At 43.8% G+C, this 18,030-nt stretch overlaps 1 protein-coding gene across 2 annotated transcripts in view; it reads right to left on the bottom strand.

Moving 5' to 3' along the window:
• Window positions 1–40: 40 nt before the first annotated feature.
• Window positions 41–18,030, bottom strand: part of GTPBP8 (GTP binding protein 8 (putative)) — a 36,172-nt gene continuing 18,182 nt past the window's right edge. Inside the window, exons 5-7 of one of the 2 annotated variants that reach the window (XM_045286161.1) lie at window positions 3,309–3,427; window positions 3,090–3,181; window positions 41–132 (exon numbers count right to left, since the gene is read on the bottom strand). In XM_045286161.1, the coding sequence (XP_045142096.1) occupies window positions 125–132; window positions 3,090–3,181; window positions 3,309–3,427 (219 nt within the window). In that variant the 3' untranslated portion in view covers window positions 41–124. The remainder of the gene's footprint in view (window positions 133–3,089; window positions 3,182–3,308; window positions 3,428–18,030) is intronic. The other variant, XM_004706400.3, reaches the window with a different exon arrangement.

Raw genomic sequence — 18,030 nt, 5'->3', positions numbered from 1 at the left:
TTAGGTGTTTAGCTCCAGTTGGCCTAAAGCACTTTGGATCTTCAGTTCTGTCGGGAGTCCTCAGCCTTAAGACTTCCTGTTATACTTGCTATAAAGCACTTCAACAGATGGATTCCAGAATAGGTTACAGCACTGTGGAAAGAAAAGAAGTATACTCTTCTTTATTTCCAATGTAATAATAGATTTGAATTAATCTAAACATATGCATATTGATCTAAATACATATGCATGTGTGCATATATTTATATCAATCTATTTAAAACGATTACTTCAACTCTGTGTAATTTATACTCATAATTTTTAGCTATATAGAAAAACAAAACAAAAAAAAGAGTGCCCTAGTATATACATCACAGATGTTTTCAAACCCTGCCTCCCCCCATAATTACAAACTCTTGCAAGTTCTATCTATATAGGAAAATGTCCTTTAACTTATTCATTCTTCTCTTCAGCCCCTTTGTGTCCAGCATTTTCCAGTAAAATCAGATGACATACATTATCTGGTCCATTTCATTCATGATTATTGAGTTAGTTAATTGTGCCATCCTGGCCGATAATCACGTGGGCCTAATTGAAAGGCGGAGGGATAAATGGGTGGTGAGCCTCGCCTTTCTAGTTCTCCGGTCTCTTGCTTTGTGATGGTCGCACCAGGGTGCAGCTGCCTTAGCAGTTCCCTGCTTCAGCTTGCAAGATTGACTTCCTACAAGACATCCCCAAGGAGAAGCCACATGGACATATCCCGATGCAGCCCTGGGTGCTGGAGCAGCCGTGTGGAGACCCCTGCTAGTGCTGAGATGCTTATTCGTTCACTGACTCAGCTTTCCTCCTGCAGTCGGCATCATTGCCTCTGTTTTGTGAGGTGGAGAACTTTGTGGACTGGTATTGGGTAAATGGGTTAATGTTGGACTTGTGGGCTTGGGCAGCATTGGTTTGGGATGTTTTCGTGATGCACATTTTCTTTACATAAAACTCTCTTATACATGAGTTGCTGTGGATTTGTTTCTCCAAAGTACCCAGACTAATACAATTATAGAACTTGGGTATCTTCTATTTTGCTTTATATTTCCTAGAATAGAAGTCTTGATTTCTTTAGTCCCCCCCCCCCCTTTCCGGTGTGTGTGTGTGTTTGACATCACCTTAATAATTTACACCTATTTCAGTTGTTTAAAATCACCATTACTGTGATCCATTAGCTATTTTATTATATTCACCCATTAGGATGAAGCTCAGGCACGGATACTCTACAGTTTGATATGCAGGTAAAATATTGTCTGCTGTCTTGACGGTGCAGCATGTTAAGAGTTTTTGACCAAAGCTGCTTGTTTGAGACTAGCCTGTAATGATGCTTAGATTTTAACAGAGGTTATATATACACATAAGAGATATGTTATTCTGTCCAATAAAATAAGGTCTTTGAACTCATTTGCCTTATTTCTAGCAACTAAATTTATTTTGTTCTTACTCAGTTCTTATCTGTTTAGAAATTTCAGTACATTTAAAAACAACAGCATAGAAACAAAACAAAACCAAGGGGGGGCCGGGGGGTGGGGGTGGGGGACCTGACCTTGGCATCCATCTTGCACCATTTATATTTTTCTACCCTCTGGGGAAGAGTTCCGTCGTGCTGGTTAACATTTCCTTATCTACAGGCTTAAAGATGCTATGCTGGTTAACATTTCCTTATCTACAGGCTTAAAGATGCTATCTATCTACTCCACACTTTGTCTTCCCTTACCAAGAGTACACAAGAGGAAATAACACTTTACCTTTATATTAACCATTCTGTGAAACCTTCTAGAGCAGTGGTTCTCAACCTGTGGGTAATGACCACTTTGGGAGGTCGAACAACCCTTTCACAGGGGTCATCTGATTCATAACTAGCAAAATTATAGTGATGCAGTAATCAAAATAGGTGGGGGGGGGGGTCAAGGGTCACCGCATTAGGAAGGCTGAGAACCAACCACTGTTCTAGTGGGATGGAAGGGACTGTGGCCACATGAGAAGGTACAGGTGCAGCCTGCTAACTTCCTGCTGTATATGGGCACTGTGGTATGGTGAATGCTGCAGTTCTTGGGAGCCAGTGCGCTCCTGTGGTGTCTCCATTCCTTGATTCTGAGTGCTGTCTGACCCTCTGTAGTGCCCTGGTCACCTATGGTGAGTGTAGTCGGAGCAGTGATTCTAGGGACAGGCAGCAGAGAAAGCTGGCTTACCCAAAGAAGTGCCAGGAATCTGACGATCCTGCCATATATTGACCCTATGATCTTTGGCAAGGGAGGAAACTAACATTTATTACACGCCTATTTTGTGTACAACAATCACAATCCATCTTATTTAATCCTTTGGACACAGTTTGAGCTTTGCCAGGAAGTGGAGGGAAACATGCAAAATCATGGCTGTTTGATAATAAGGCCTATGATCTATTTCAGGAAATTCTCAGGAACTCCCTTAATTTCTCCCACTTGTAAGCTTCTCTCTCTGTAAAACAGATATTCACTGTGAGGACCAATTAAGTAGTATAATTCAATTATTTGTAACATCTCCCAAGATCACCTGTGTTCAGCTAAGTGTAACTGTTGTTTTTACTGTAAGTCAAGAAAGGAGGAGCATTTTGTAGGAAGGAATGAAGAGGATTTGATTCTGTCAGGCATGTTCTGAATTCCAAAAATGTACATCTGACCTAGATTGGTACAATCTAAAATGACTCATAAGGGACAGTTTTGTACGTAATTACGTATAACTCAGGTTTATGTGGTTTTCTCATCGCAACTAGTAAACTGTCTTCCAGAAGGAAACCAAAGTAAGGACATGACCATGCGCCATGGTACACACTACTTCCTGTGTTCAAGGTAGGAGATGAGCGTGCAGGCCACAGCGCCATCACTAAACCGTAATATAGTATCTCTACACCATTAGGACATTACCATTTCCTTCTGCTAATAATGCTCAGTTCTAACTTATTTGAAGCATTTCTTTAGGAGAAAATTCTCACAACCTGTACTGGGTTTTTGTCTTGTTTCTTTGAGGGGAGGGGGAAATGAGAAATTGATGACAACATCTTTGATTTTTAAAGCCAAAATATTTTCACTTCCCTTGTGGTATCTGGAGTCGGGCTGCGCGATGCTGCAGCAGAATGAGAACAAAGCATCGGGACAATCCAGCAAGAGCCAGCAGAGAGAAGCACCTGGAGGACAAGCAAAGTGCTGCTGGGCAGCAATGCATAGGAAGTGCATACCCCGACTCCTCCACTTCCAAGAGTGCCTAATACGAGACTATATTGAGACACGGTTATAAAACAGTTAAATTCTTACCTTACAGGAAACAACTGAGGAAAACATCCTTGAGTTTGAGTGTCCACAAATTTCTGGATTGAAAGTACTTGTTTTAAAAGATGTCCCTTGGACGACTTGTCAATTTTTGTTAATACCATCTATAAGAAAACCAGTTAGCATCAGTAAAGTTTTTATGTATTTAAAGTACTTCTACACATTTTAACTCTAGCTCTACAGAAAAGACCACGTGACCTGAGTTACTTAAGAAATTGCTGTGAGAATGAAAGGAGCTAATGCATGTAGAATTTAAAGCATTCATGGTGCCTGTGATATTTCACATGTTGACAACATGCATTTGAATTACAATGGGTCCATTTATATGTGGAATTTTTTCAATAAATATAATGGACCCTTTTATGTTAAGGGCACTGAAACTAAAGCAAAGGTGGAAGAAGTGAAACTGAATGGAAACATTTTTCAAGAAATGACAGAAATCAGGTGAAAAAGGAGAATACTGGTTCTGGCAAGCAGGCACCCAGGTAGGCAGCCCAAATGGGGAGCTCTGTGGTGATCAGTGAACCTGGTGCCCAGGAGGGTGAGTTGGGGGATTTAAGTAAATGAAAAGACCCCCGTGACAACCCAGAGCAACCCCGCCACCCCAGTCCAGAATCCCTCTGGAGCCCCAGGGATCTATGACCTGGTCCCAGGGATTCCCTGGCCTACTACTTCAGACCCTGTCGTGGCCACCACCCACCGATCGGCCCCCCTCTTCAGCCTTATCACCACACCCAGAGCTAGCCAACTGCCCTACTGAGTCCCCCACAACCAAGGCTGGACCCCCCCACCCAGCGACTGTCTACCCGTAGCACTCCACGAGGTGCTCCCTTCTCCCAAGGCTCCCTGCTCTCCACATGGTAGCGGGTCCCTCCCATCGCCCAATCACAGTCCAACAACAGTGGATAGGCCCTGTTTGCAGTCAGCTTGCAGTAAGTTTAGTCATTTGCAGTGGCTCCCCCACCATTGCCTGGAACCCCCCAATCCTGCAGCAGCAGTGACTCCTCTCCTACTCTCCCACCACCACTTGGTGCCCTGCCCATAGCAGTGACAGCTTGGCTTCTGCCGCCACATAATGCCCTTGACCACAGTGGTGGAAGCTGCCCTGTCTGTTGCCCAGCACCCCACCATGTGGCAGTGGGGCTTATCCTGTAGTAGCCCAGCACCTCGACCAGTAGCAGTGGTGCTTTCCCCATCTTCGCGTGGCAGCGGGACCTCTCCCATCATTGTCTGGCACCCCCACAAAAAAAAGCTACACTTGCTGCCTGTAACTGCCCCACCAATGCACACTGAGAGGGCCTGCCCTCCAAATAGAGAATCCCGGTTAAGGAGAGTAAAACCCTAGTGAGATAAAGTAGCCCAGCATCCCAGCATGTTTGGCTATCGGCAGCCTGTAGAAGCATTCCTACCAGCCTCAGAGAGGCCTGGGGACATTGACTCCCCAGAAAATGGTGCCAAACTCCTCCAAAGCAACAAGCAGACAGCAAACTGCCTCAATAACTTACAAAAAATCAGGGGAAATTAAATGCAGTTAGAGAAAGTCCTGAATCTAACACTGAATAGAACAGGCAAAGTTGAGCTATCACAGAAAGAAATCTTCAAAATGCTGCTTGGAATCATACAGGATATGATGGAAAAATTACAGAAAAAGGGTGAAATAATAGAGGAGATAAAGGCCATGCACCAAACAGAAATATATAAGTGAAGGGTGAAGTATCATAAGAGTTAAGGAACGACGTAACAAAAGCAAATAACAGGCTTCGCCGACAGACTAGAAGAAGCTAAGAATCATACCTGTGACCTTGAAGATAACCAGGCAGAGTTAAAAAAACGGGAAGGTCAGTCAAACAAGATAAAGAAGCTGAGGAAAACCTGAGAACAATGTTGGATGCTATGAAGAGGCACAATATCAGAATAATTGGGCTCTACTCCCTCTTATAACACAGGGAATCTGGAAAGCTACTATTCCACGGTAGGAAAGCCCCCACTTTAGTAAGTTAAAGTCCAACTACTATTATGCTTTCACTATCGTTCCCAGATTCTCCCCTAACACCTATGCTGCCTTAAAGTGAGCACATGATTGATTTTATCTCCCTAAGAAGCTGGCATCCTGTTGCTATCTCTTCCTGCCATGCCACCCAGCACCCCTCATATCTTCCCCTAATGCAGGTATTAGGTTTCCTCACCTGTGAGCTCAGGGACCTTACTGTAGATTCCACCCACCTTGTGATGCATGTAACTACTGAATATGCATGTCTTATGACTACCTATAAATATCCCAAGATAGAAAAGACACTCTTCGCTCCCACTTCCACATGTACCACCAAGAGGGGCTGAGGTGAGCATGCTACCATAAAATGAGTGTGACTCCCTTATTTTATTCTCTCTATCTTTCCTATTCTCCATGACCTTACTATAATCTTCACATAACCGTACAATATGTCTACTGACACGTCGGTTTTTAGAGAATGGTTTTCTCTGACAGATGGGCCAAAACGTGGGACAATGGGAAAATAACTCTTGAGTTATACCTGTGTAAAATTGTATGGCCCCACCAGATGGCAGAGTGAATTGGGGAAGTTATTTGAAGTGAGGAACCAGTTGGGGGATTAGCAGACAAGTAATAATAAGAATAGTCATATATACTATTTTAAAGAGGACAATGGGGCAAGAAGGAATTAAACCTAAAACGTTTCCTATTACTCTCACCAACTTACTTAAAAAAAAAAAAAAAAAGAGGTACCAGTAATAAAGAGATGCAAGGTTTTCTACAAAGAGTAAAGTATAATCCATGGTTCCCAGAGGAGGAACTTTAGATCTAAGAACTTGGGAGGAAGCTGTTACAGACTTAAAGAAAGCATACAGAAATGGCCCCTGGAGACCTGGTCTCAGTGGGCTCATGTTAAGATGGTTTTAGAAACCCTGCAGACACAGCAGGTGAGGAAAGAGGTACATTGATGTAAGGAAAAGCCTGAAACTATCCAACATTTCAGAAGCAGACAAAAGTGATCCAAAATGAGTATGAGATAGTTGAGAAGGCTTTAGAAAAACCTAAAGAAATTAAGTTAGCCCCATGGCCAATGCCTCCGCCCCACCTGAGGACTGCAGCTAAGAGGCCAGAGAGCCATAAAACAAAGGGAGTAGATAAGAGCAAAGAAGATACTAAGCAGGATAAAGCAGCTTTACTTTCAAAGGTAGAAAGGTATTACAGAAGATTTAGAAACCAGTCTAGCTTTTCCTGCTCGTGTAATAGAAAGGCCACCCAATGCAGACAATCCTCAGGGGTATCAAGAACGAAAGATTCTCCGTTAAGCTTCTAAAGGACATCAAACGCAGTGGCAAGCTAGGGCCCAACTCCCCTTTCCTGGTCAGCATGATTAGATGCCTAGCTGAAACTGAATGTCTGATCCCTGCAGATTGGAATACCTTGATTTAGGCATGCCTCTCTCCTTCTGACTTCTTGTGATACCAGATTTGGTGGACTGCAGGAGCTGAGACACAGGCTCGCAGGAACATAGAGCAGGGTATATTCATAGGGTTGGATCAGTTACTGGGGAGTGGTAATTTCATCACAGTGGAAACACAATTGCAGGTTACTGAACAAGGGTTATCACAGATACTCAATGTTTGTGTGCAAGCTTGGGAAAAAATAATACTGTCAGGAAGCAGATGGCCCAATTGCACTGCAGTGAAGAAAAAGAATGATGATCCTTATGTACATTTTGTCTCCAAATTACAAGATGAAGTTTGCAAAAATGTGGCTGACTTACAGGTAGTGGATAATCTCATTCCTAAACCAGCCTATGAGAACTGGAATCCATCCTGTCAATTTTTTATCCCATTGATGATGCACTTCCCAGCCAGGAAATCTGTAGCACAGCGTGCTCTGAGCCCCACCCAACCTACTGAGCCCAGCAAGCAATGTACTGAAGCCCAGTCAGCCTTAACACTCAATCACACTGCCATGGGAAGCTTTTTGATAGATTAAAACAGCCAAGAACTTATTCCAGGCAGCCCACCAGAAATTAAGACTGGGATTTGGGGGTTGTTACCGAAAGAAATCATAGGGCTTTTATTTGGGAAAACAAACCTAGATTTTCAAGGTGTTCCGGTTGTTACTGGAGTCTTGATCAGGATTATGAAGGGGAAATGAAGGCAGTGATTAAGTCTGATGTACCATGGGTTAAAAAGGGAGATTACATGGGAAAATTACTCTTACTACTCCATGTCCCTGTTAACAGAAACTACACCAATCAGGAAGAAAAGCCAGAGAATTCAGGTATAACCTTGGGTCATTGGATATTCTGGAATGCTATCATGGATAAACAAGAGCGCCCATTTATGGGCATGCTACCATAGAATGTGTCTGACTCCTTCATTTCATTCTCTCTCCTTTCTTTTCTATTCTCGATGACTACTATAATCTTCATATATTATAACTGTACAATTGTGTCTAATGACCCTTTGGTTGTTAGAGGCTGGTTTCCTCTGACACAAGGTAACACTGGCTCAATGGTGTAAGGAAAGCAAGAATCACACATTCGCACAATGTACTGATAAGAAGGTGTCAGAGAAACCAGCCTCTGACAAGTGTGGGCAATCCGTAGGCACGATTATATGGTGATAACATATAAAGATTATAGCAAAGCCATAGAGAGGAAGGAGAGAATACAAAATAAAGGAGTCAGACACATCTCATGGTAGCATGCTCACCTCTGGGACAGCCATGGTCCACAGAGAGCAAGCAGGAGAGAGTGAGAGCATCTTTACTGTTTGGGGGCTTTTGTAGGTAGCCATTAGTTACGCATATTGAGGACTTACATACATCACAAGGTGGGTGGTAATCACAGTAAAGTCCCTGAGCTCACAGGTGAGGAAACCTAATACCTGCATTGGGAGAAGGCATGAAGGGGAATGGGTGTCTTGGTGTGAGGAGATAATCAAAGAAGGTCTGCTTCTACAGGGAGACAGAAGCAACATGTGCTCACTTTAAAGCAGCAGATGTTAGGGGAACATCTGTGGGAATGATATTTAAAGCAGGATTGTGTGCTTGGACTTTATCTCTAATTTAGCTTTCCAGATTCCTGCTGAGTTAGGGAATACAGTCCTGGTCATATTTCCCTCAGTGTCAATTTCCCACATTTCCTCCTTTTGTTTTATGTTTGAAATTGTTCTATACATACATCAAAAGCTGCCAAGGCAAATTTAATGACAACATTAATGTAGCCAAGTCAAAAATTCAAGCTTATGGCAAACATTCTGAATCCAAGCTCTGGGGATAAAGCCCCCCTATACCCTTCCTCTATTGGGGGAAGGTATGAGACGGGTTGGATGCCGTGGTGGGAAGAGATAGAAGAAATAGGGATGCCTGCTTCTACAGGGAGACAGAATCAACCATGTGCGCACTTTAAAGCAGCACAGCTGTTAGGGGGGAATCTGTGGGAATGCAGGATAATGTATTGGACTTTATCTGTAACTTACCAAAGTGGTGGCTTTCCTACCGTGGAATACTAGCTTTCCAGATTCCGCTGTCATAAGTTAGGGAATAAGTTCTACCTAGTCATATTTCCCTTAGTGTTAGTTTCCCACAAGAAGGGAGGTAGGAAAACACCCAACATAAAAGGTACGAGATGACATCAGAGTCCACTGATGAATTTTATAACTCTATCAATAGACTGACCTCGCCCATTAAAGACTGGTGGACTGGCTTTGAAAACACAACCCATTGATCTGCTGCCTACACGAGACATATCTCAAGCTTGCAGACAGAAATAGGCTGAGAATCAAAGGCTGGAGAAAAATATAACAAACGGCAATTCAAAAAAAGCAAGGGTTGCAATTCTAATATCTGACAAAATTGATCTCAAGGTACAAGCCCTAACAAGAGATAAGGAGGGGAACTAGATAATGTTCAAGGGATGAGTAGACCAAAACTCGTGAACATAATAAACATTTACGCACCCGAGACTGGCGAAATTCATCAATCACATGCTCTAAAAGATGAAAAAAGAAATCACATGGAAGAAGCACACCAGCCTGTGCAATCATGAGGTGTTGAAGGGATCAGGTATAAGGCATCATAGGAACAAAAAATCTGACCATGTGAATGAGGGGGGAAGTGCGGAGTGGACACCCAAAGCCCATTTGTAGACCACTGGAGATCCCCTTGCAGAGAGAGGGGTCTTGGGGAGGAGACGAGTCAGTCAGGGTGGACGTAGCAACAATGAGAAATACAACTTTCCTCTAGTTCTTAAATGCTTCCTCTGCCCCCCACTACCATGATCCAAATTCTACCTTGCAAGTCTAGCTAGATCAGAGGATGTACACTGGTACATATAGGAACTGGAAACAGGGAATCCAGGGTTGATGATTCCTTCAGGACCAGTGGTGTGAGGGGCGATACTGGGAGGGTAGAGGGAGAGTGGGTTGGATAGGGGGAACCGATGACAAGGATCTACGTGTGACCTCCTCCCTGGGGGACAGATAACAGAAAAGTGGGTGAAGGGAGATGTCGGACATGGCAAGATATGACAAAATAATTTATAAATTATCAAGGGCTCATGAGGGAGGGAAAAAAATGAGGACTTGATGCCAGGGGCTTAAGTGGAGAGCAAATGTTTTGAGAATGATGAGGGAAATGAATGTACAAATGTGTTTTACACAATTGATGTATATATGGAGTGTGATAAGAGTTGTATGAGCCCCTAATAAAACGGTAAAAAAAAAAGAAATCACAGGCTCAACAATCATAGTAGGTGACTTTAATACACCACTCTGAAAAAGATAAATCACAGGGTAAAAAACTTAAAAGGAAGTTACAAAGCAAAACTACAGTTAGATGATTTGACTTGATAAGACATTTTCAGAGCTCTCCACCCAAATGCAAAAAAAAACAACCATTCTTTTCAAACTCACATCATACTGGAAGATAAAGCATATGATGGGGCATAAGTTGAGTTTATGTAAATTCAAACCATAGAGGTCACTCAGACTTCCCTCTCAGACCACTATGCCCAAAGGTTGGAAATTAACAAAAGGAGGATTAAGAAAACAAGGGTAAACAACTGGAGGATGAATAACTGTCTACTGATAAGAGAGTGGGTATTGACCCAGATCAGAGACAAAACAAAAAAGTTTTTAGAAACCAATGAGAATGCGAATATGTCGTACCAAACCTTTGGGACAGAGCAAAAGCAGTTATCAGATGAAGATTGATAGTGAAAGGAAGAGAGACTTATGATTGACACGCTGGCACAAAACCTCTAGCAGTTAGAGTGGGGTCAACAGGATTAGTCTCCTAATAGCAAAAGAAAAGAAATAATAAAAATCAGGGCAGAAATAAACAAGTGGGAAAACAAGTAAACTATGAAAAAAATCAATGCAGCAAAAAGCTGATTCTTTTAATAGATTATCAGAATCGGTAGACCATTGGCAAACCTAACCAAAGAAATGAAGGAACAATTATCAATAATCAGGATGAGGGGTGAAACAGACAGCTTCTCTTGAAAATTCTACCAAGCATTCAGGGAAGAACTGGCACCAATCCTACACAAACTGTTCCAGAGCATAGATAAAGATGGAAAATTCCCAAACTCTTTCTGTGAAGGTAGCATGTCACTGATAACTAAAGTGTTGTGGGTAAGGATCCCACAAGAATTGAGAACGACAGACTGGTATCTCTAATGAAAATCAATGCGAATATCCTTAAAATACTGGCCAATACAATACAAAAGTTTATAAAATAATTCATGAGAAAGTCAGATTCATTCCAGGGATGCAGGGACAGTTCGACATCCAAAAGTCCATCAGGCATTATTCATCACATTACTAAGGAAAAAGATAAAATCACGTGCTAATGCACAGAGAGGACTGTGGGGCTGGCCCCACCATGAGACACCCCGCCCCCGGCCACTGACCACAGTGTTAAGGTGGACAGAATTGGAGCTACAGTGCCGGCACTGTGCTCGGTCTGACCCCCCCACACCGGAGCAAACCACGAAGGGAGCTCAACAAAGCAGCAAGGAGAGTAAAGCAATGAAGTCCCCAAGGAACCGCAAATACTGACTTCAGAATCGGTGGGTAGAGCGAGGCACTTCACCAGATCTGATTGGAAAACAACCAGAAGGGCCAGCAGACAGATCTGGAATGATTCATAGGCATCTTTTCTTTCTTTCCTTTTTGTTCATGCTTATCCATATGTAATTAGCAGAATAACTAATCAGGAGGCGCAAATAATGGGGCCAATGGCTCGAGGGGACATGGGAGAGGAGGAGAGAGAAGGGAGGGGGGAGCCAACAAACCCAGGACAAGGGAATACAAGATCTAAAATCGATGGCAAGGAAGGTGTAAAATGCCTAGAGGGGTTTGATCAAGTGCAATGTAGTAGAGGGAAAGTACTGAGGATTGAATGAAGGTTGAACATGCAATTGGGACTGGTGCAAATAAAAAGGAAAATAGAGGAAAGAACTAGGAGGCAAAATATAAAGTGTAAATACAGGCATGTATATATGTAAATATATATATTTACAGGGATATAGGTCTATGTACATACATTTAAATGTTAAGTATTAAAGGAGCAGATGGGCATTGGGTCTCTACTCAATTACTCCCTCAACAAAACAACACTTGTTCTAATAACATGGTATTCTGTGACGCTTACCTTCCCAACATGATCGCTGAAGTCAAAAGCGGTAGATAAGCAAATGTGGTGAAGAAAGCTGATGGTGCCGGCTATGAAAAGATATAGCGTCTGACATCTTAAAGACTTGAAGATAAACAAGCAGCCATCTAGCAGAGAAGCAACAAGCCCACATGGAAGAGGCACACCAGTCTGTGTGATCACGAGTTGTCGATGGGATCAGAACACCCAGACAAATATACCGATGCAAACGATGGGGGTCAGAGAGGAGACCCAATGTTCATCTGTAGACGATTGGACATTCTAGGGTCACATCACAAGGAGTGAGCAAAGGTGCAGCATAGCAATGATGGAACACACAACATTCCTGTAGTTTGTAATGCTCCCGCCCCCAACTATCATGACCCTGGTTCTACCTTATAAATCTAGCTAGACTAGAGCATGTGCCCTAGTACAGATAAGACCTCTTGACACACGGAATCCAGGACAGATAAACCACTCAGGAATAGTAATGGGAGTAGTGATACCATGAGGATAGGGGGAGGTGGGAGGAGAATGGGGGAGAAACAGGGAACCAACTACAATGACTGACATACAACACGCCCTCCCCCCCAAGGGACAGCAAACAACAGTCACGTGGGAGAAGGGAGACAGTGGGCAGTGTAAGACATGAAAATAATTTATCAGGAGTACAGGAGGGTAGAGGAACTGATATCAAGGGTTCAAGCAGAAAGAAAGTGTTTTGAAACTGATGGAAACTTATGTACAGATGTGTTTCATACAACTGATGTATGGATTGTTCTAAGAACTGTAGAGAGACCCCAATAAAATTATTAAAAGAAGAGAGAGGAAGATGGCGGACCAGGGGACCCGCTTTGAGAGCTCTCTCGAACAAGGCAGGTTTGGTGTCCAGGTAGCCAAGTGGCAGGAGTCTGGTGAGTGAAATATCCCCTTGGGCCAGCATCCCACGCCCACCCTACACATTTGTCCTGAGCTGGGGCCTCGGTGATCCAGGACCCAATTCGTGAGACATCGCGGGTCACTAAGCCCCCCGCAATCGCGACCTACACTAGCTCTAGCCCCACTCCATCCCCAGACCGGGAACCCGCGCCCAGATTTGGTTGCCTGCTTTGCGGAGACATGCACAGTGGTGGCAGGGCCCTCAGCAGCTGCCCGGTAGGGGGACCCCACTCGGAGACAAGCTCCCCCTTTCCCCTGTACCTTTCTCCCCACGTGGCAGCAATCTGTCCCTGGGGCTGTGTCCCTCCCTCCATCCATCCATCCAAGCTCCAGGTCGCTGACCTGCAATATACCAGGGGCTGCCTGGGTGGCCCTCATGGGGGACCATCCACCCCCACTGCTGCCTGGGACCTCTCCACCGACACGCCGTTTTCTGGCCTTCCGCCCCGTAGCCTAGCTCCCGCTCCATTCCTGGCCCGGGAAGCGGAGCCGCACAATTCCCAGCAACGCCAAGCCTGCTTCTCTCTGCGACACTCCATCTCTGCAGGAGCCCCAGCGGAGTGCTAAACCCGCCTGCCGCGGAACAATGAGTGTTCCTGTCCACTGGGCGCGCTAGCGACAGTTCTCTACGCTTGCCAGAGCGACCGTGTCCTCCCAGGGGCGCTGAGGGATTTCGCGCGTTCAGCGGCTCTGAGCCTGCCGTGCGGCGGCGCACAGTCGCTATTGCCGGCTGCTTCCCACCAGAGCCGCCACTGTCCGATCTGGCACGGACCACATTGCTAAGGAGCCTGCACTGCTCACAGGGCTGCCGGATCTAGCGATAACTGCCCACCGGCTAGGGAGCCTGTAAATGGATTTTGGGCCCCAGCCGGAGTTGTCTGTGTGCTCCACCAGTGCCTATCGCTCCAGTGCCCCGCGGGTTCCCCAGCGCCAGCTCCAAACCTGCCCCGGCCCTCTCCAGCCAGCATAGGAGGCGGGGATTGTGGCCTGTGCCTCTCAACACCCCTTGCGGCCCCAGTCTTTCCCGGACAGTGCAGGAGGCTTACCCTGTGGGGCATCCTCCGCCTGCTTAGCCACTGCCCACAGGCTCCCCCTGCGTGGCCTCCGCCCACAGGCAATTTCCCCTCACATAGCCCTGCTCCGGAGCCCAGATCAGAGCCCAGATCAGCACCACATCCCGTGGTAGCGAGGCCTCGCCCACCTCCACCTTCTATTAGGCATCGCTAGAACTTGGAGGGAAAAGATGGGGGGGGATCTAAGTATATACATATATATTTATCTTTTATCTATTGCTGATTTTTTTCTTTTTTACTTTCTGTGTTTTCTTCTCTCTTCTTTCTTCCTCCTTTTCACTATTGCTGTTACTTCTCTTCTGCCCCTTTTCTATAAGTATTCCGTCTATCTTTTTTTTCTTTCCCCACTTTCACTATTATCACTTCTCTTCTCTCCTCTTTTATAGCTTCTCCTGTCTTCTCTCTCTCCATTCTTTTTCCTCCCAAGAATTTTTTAAAATTATTTTTTAATTTTTAACTTTTTCTTTTTTAATACTAAACAAACAAACAAAAAGGGCTGCTAAGGGCACCCTGACAGACCAGGTCAAAGCAGCTGGGGGGCACTCACAGAGGCCACATCCCCCACTCCAGTTGCTGAAACATCCCACCACTGCTGGTCACTAAGTCTACGGGTAACTCTGCCTACACAACAGTCCGACCCATCCTCAGAGTAGGTCAAATGCAACCACCTGAGAGAATCCTTAACAGTAACACAGATAAGGGCCCCTGGCCTCCCAGAAACATGGGGCCTATGAAAGAATCGAGGAAAAACCAACAGACCACATCACTCCCAGCAAAAAAAACAGACAAAACATAGTAGCAGAGCTAACGTCTCTCATAGAAGAAACAGATTCATATCTGCCACAGAAGGAAATCTTCATACATCTGCTTGCAGTAATACAGGAGCTGAGGGAAGCAACCCAGAACAAGGATGCAATAATAGAGGAGATGAAGTCCACAATAGAGGGGATGAAGTCCACCCACCAAAAGGAACTGCAAGAGTTAACAGAGGTAGCAGAAGCCACACACAAGGTCACAGAATTTACGATTAGGCTTGAGGAGGCAGAGAACCGTATCAGTGACCTCGAGGACACTCAAAGAGACCTAAGCAAGCGAGAAAGAGTCAGATAGGAAAATTAAAGAAACAAAAGATAGCTTGAGATCAATGACAGTTGCTATGAAGAGGAATAGTATTCGAATTATCCGTCTACCTGAACTCAACACAACACACAAGTAGACAGCCATGATAGCAAAGGAATTTCTGGAAGAAAACTTTTCCACCCTAACAAGGGAGAATCAGGCACTCAAACAGAAGCATAAAGGACGTCAGGTAGACTAGACCCCAAGAACATGCCAAGACATATAATCGTAAAAATATCCAACTTCGACGAAAAGGACAAAATTTTACGAGCAGCAAGAGAAAGGAAGACAATCACAAACAAAGGAGCGCAGGTAAGAATATGCTCAGACCTATCAGCAGATACCATGAAGAGGGGGAGAGAATGGAGCAACATCTTCCAAAATCTGAAGGAAAAAAAACACCTCCCCCAGAATCCTGTACCCTGCCAAGTTATCCATTAAGACAGATGGTGAGATAAGGGTCTTCCAGGACAAGGAAAGACTCAAAGAATATGCTGCAAGACACCTGAGCCGGTGGAAGATACTGGCTGACTCACTATGGCCAGAGGATCAACCTCCACCAAGAACAAACAGGAGACCACCATATAGCCCATCTCCATCTAGAAGCCAACATGCCAGCAACAATTACCAGGACAAGAGGATCTCAGATGGAAAAGAAGACAACATAGAAAATCTCCACTCAAACAAGGCACACTGATACGAGGTGAGATAGGTAAAGACCCAAAACACAAAACAGGGTATGACAACTATGAACCCACAGATAGTGATAATAACCCTGAATTCCAATGGACTCAATTCATACATTAAAAGAAAAAGGCTTGAGGACTGGCTCAGAAAACATAATCCATCAATCTGTTGCCTGCAAGAGACACATCTTAAGCACACAGACAAGAATATGCTAAGAATAAAGGGTTGGCAGAAAGTTTACCAAGTGCATTCTAACTCCAAAAAGGCAGGGGTGGCTATCTTAATCTCCGACAATACTGACCTCAAGATCAAACCATAAAAAGAGACAACGAGGGACACTACATAATGCTCAAAGGTTCAGTAAACCAAGAAGTAGTTAGCATATTGAATATCTATGCTCCCAACAATGGTGCAGTGAAGTTCATCAAACTATTAATAAGATGAAAAAATAAATCACAGACTCAACAATCATAGTAGGCGACTTTAACACTCCACCATCAGAGAAAGACAGATCACTGGGAAAGAAGCTCAGCAAAGACGCCATAGAGCTAAACAATGTAATTAGGCAACAGGGCCTGATAGACATTTATAGAGCTTTCCACCCAAATGCAAGGGGTTTCACATTCTTTTCTAGTCCACATGGATCTTTTTCAAGAATAGACCACATACTGGGACACAAGCCCAGCCTGAGCAAATTCAAACACATAGATATTATCCAGACATCTTTCTCAGATCACCATGCCATAAAGCTGGAGATTAATAAGAGGGTGTCCAGGAAAGCAAGAGCAACCAATTGGAGGATGAACAACGATCTCGTTCGACATGAATGGGTACAGGCCCAGATTAGAGAGGATATCAGGAAGTTTATAGAAACCAATGAGAACCAGAATACAACATATCAAAACTTATGGGACACTGCGAAGGCAGTTATCAGAGGTAGCTTGATAGCATTAAATGCCTATATGAAAAAAGAAGAGAGGCGTATGACAGATATGCTAACACAAAACCTACAATAACTAGAACAGAGTCAGCAGAACCACCCCTCAAATATCAAGATAAAAGAAATAATAAAAATCAGGGCAGAGTTAAACCAGTGGGAAGGCAAGAGAACAATACAAAAGATAAATGCAGCTAAAAGCTGGTTCTATGAAAGAATTAACAAAATTGACAGACCGCTGGCAAATCTTACCCAGGATAGAAAGGAACAAACATCAATAGCCAGGATGAGGGATGAAACAGGGGCAATAACAACAGACCCTGGGCAATGAATGTACAAATGCGCTTTACACAATTGATGTGTGTAATGGATTGTGATAAGAGTTGTATGAGCCCCTAATAAAATGATTTAAAAACAAAAAAACAAAACAAAAAAAACAATAGACCCCAATGAGATTAAAAGGATAATCAAAGTACTATGAAGGTCTGTATTCTAACAAATTCAGAAACATGGAAGATATGGATAAATATTTGGAAAAACAGTCTCTCCCTAGATTATCTCAGACAGAGATCAAAGACCTCAACAAACCCATAGCGAAAGAATAGAGTCATTAAAAATCTACAAACAAAAAAATCCCCAGGGCCAGATGGCTACAGGCAGAGTTCTACCAAGCATTCAGGGAAGAGTTGACACTGATCCTCCACAAAGTATTCCATAACATAGAAGAGGATGGCAAACTCCCAAACTCATTCTATGAAGCCAGCATTACTTTGATACCCAAACAGGGCAAAGGCCTCACAGGTATAGAGAATTAGAGACCAATATCTCTAATGAACATAGATGCAAAAATCCTTACCAAAATATTGGCCAATAGAATACAAAAGTATATAAAACATACCACCCACCACGACCAGGTAGGATTCATCCCAGGGATACAGGGATGGTTTAACATCTGAAAATCCATCAATATTATACACCACATTGAGAAGAAAAAGGATAAAAACCATGATAATATCCATAGATGCAGAAAAAGCATTTGACATTATCCAACACCCATTCCTAATCAAGACACTCATGAAGATAGGATTGGAAGGTAAGTTCCCCAAGCTGATGCAAGCTATCTATGAAAGACCAACGGCCAATATCATAGTCAATGGAGAAAAGACAAAAACAATCCCACTGAAAAAGGGTACAAGACAAGGATGGCCCCTGTTCCCACTTCTATTCAATACTGTTTTTAGGTTGTGGCTAACAACATAAGACAGCAGAAGGACATCAAAGGGATCCAAATGG

This window comes from Echinops telfairi, unplaced genomic scaffold (genome assembly GCF_000313985.2).
Source record: "Echinops telfairi isolate 266 unplaced genomic scaffold, ASM31398v2 ScPeMD7_6;HRSCAF=24_0, whole genome shotgun sequence".
In the NCBI taxonomy this organism is placed as follows: domain Eukaryota; kingdom Metazoa; phylum Chordata; class Mammalia; order Afrosoricida; family Tenrecidae; genus Echinops; species Echinops telfairi.
This window is presented reverse-complemented; position numbering and strand designations above follow the sequence as displayed.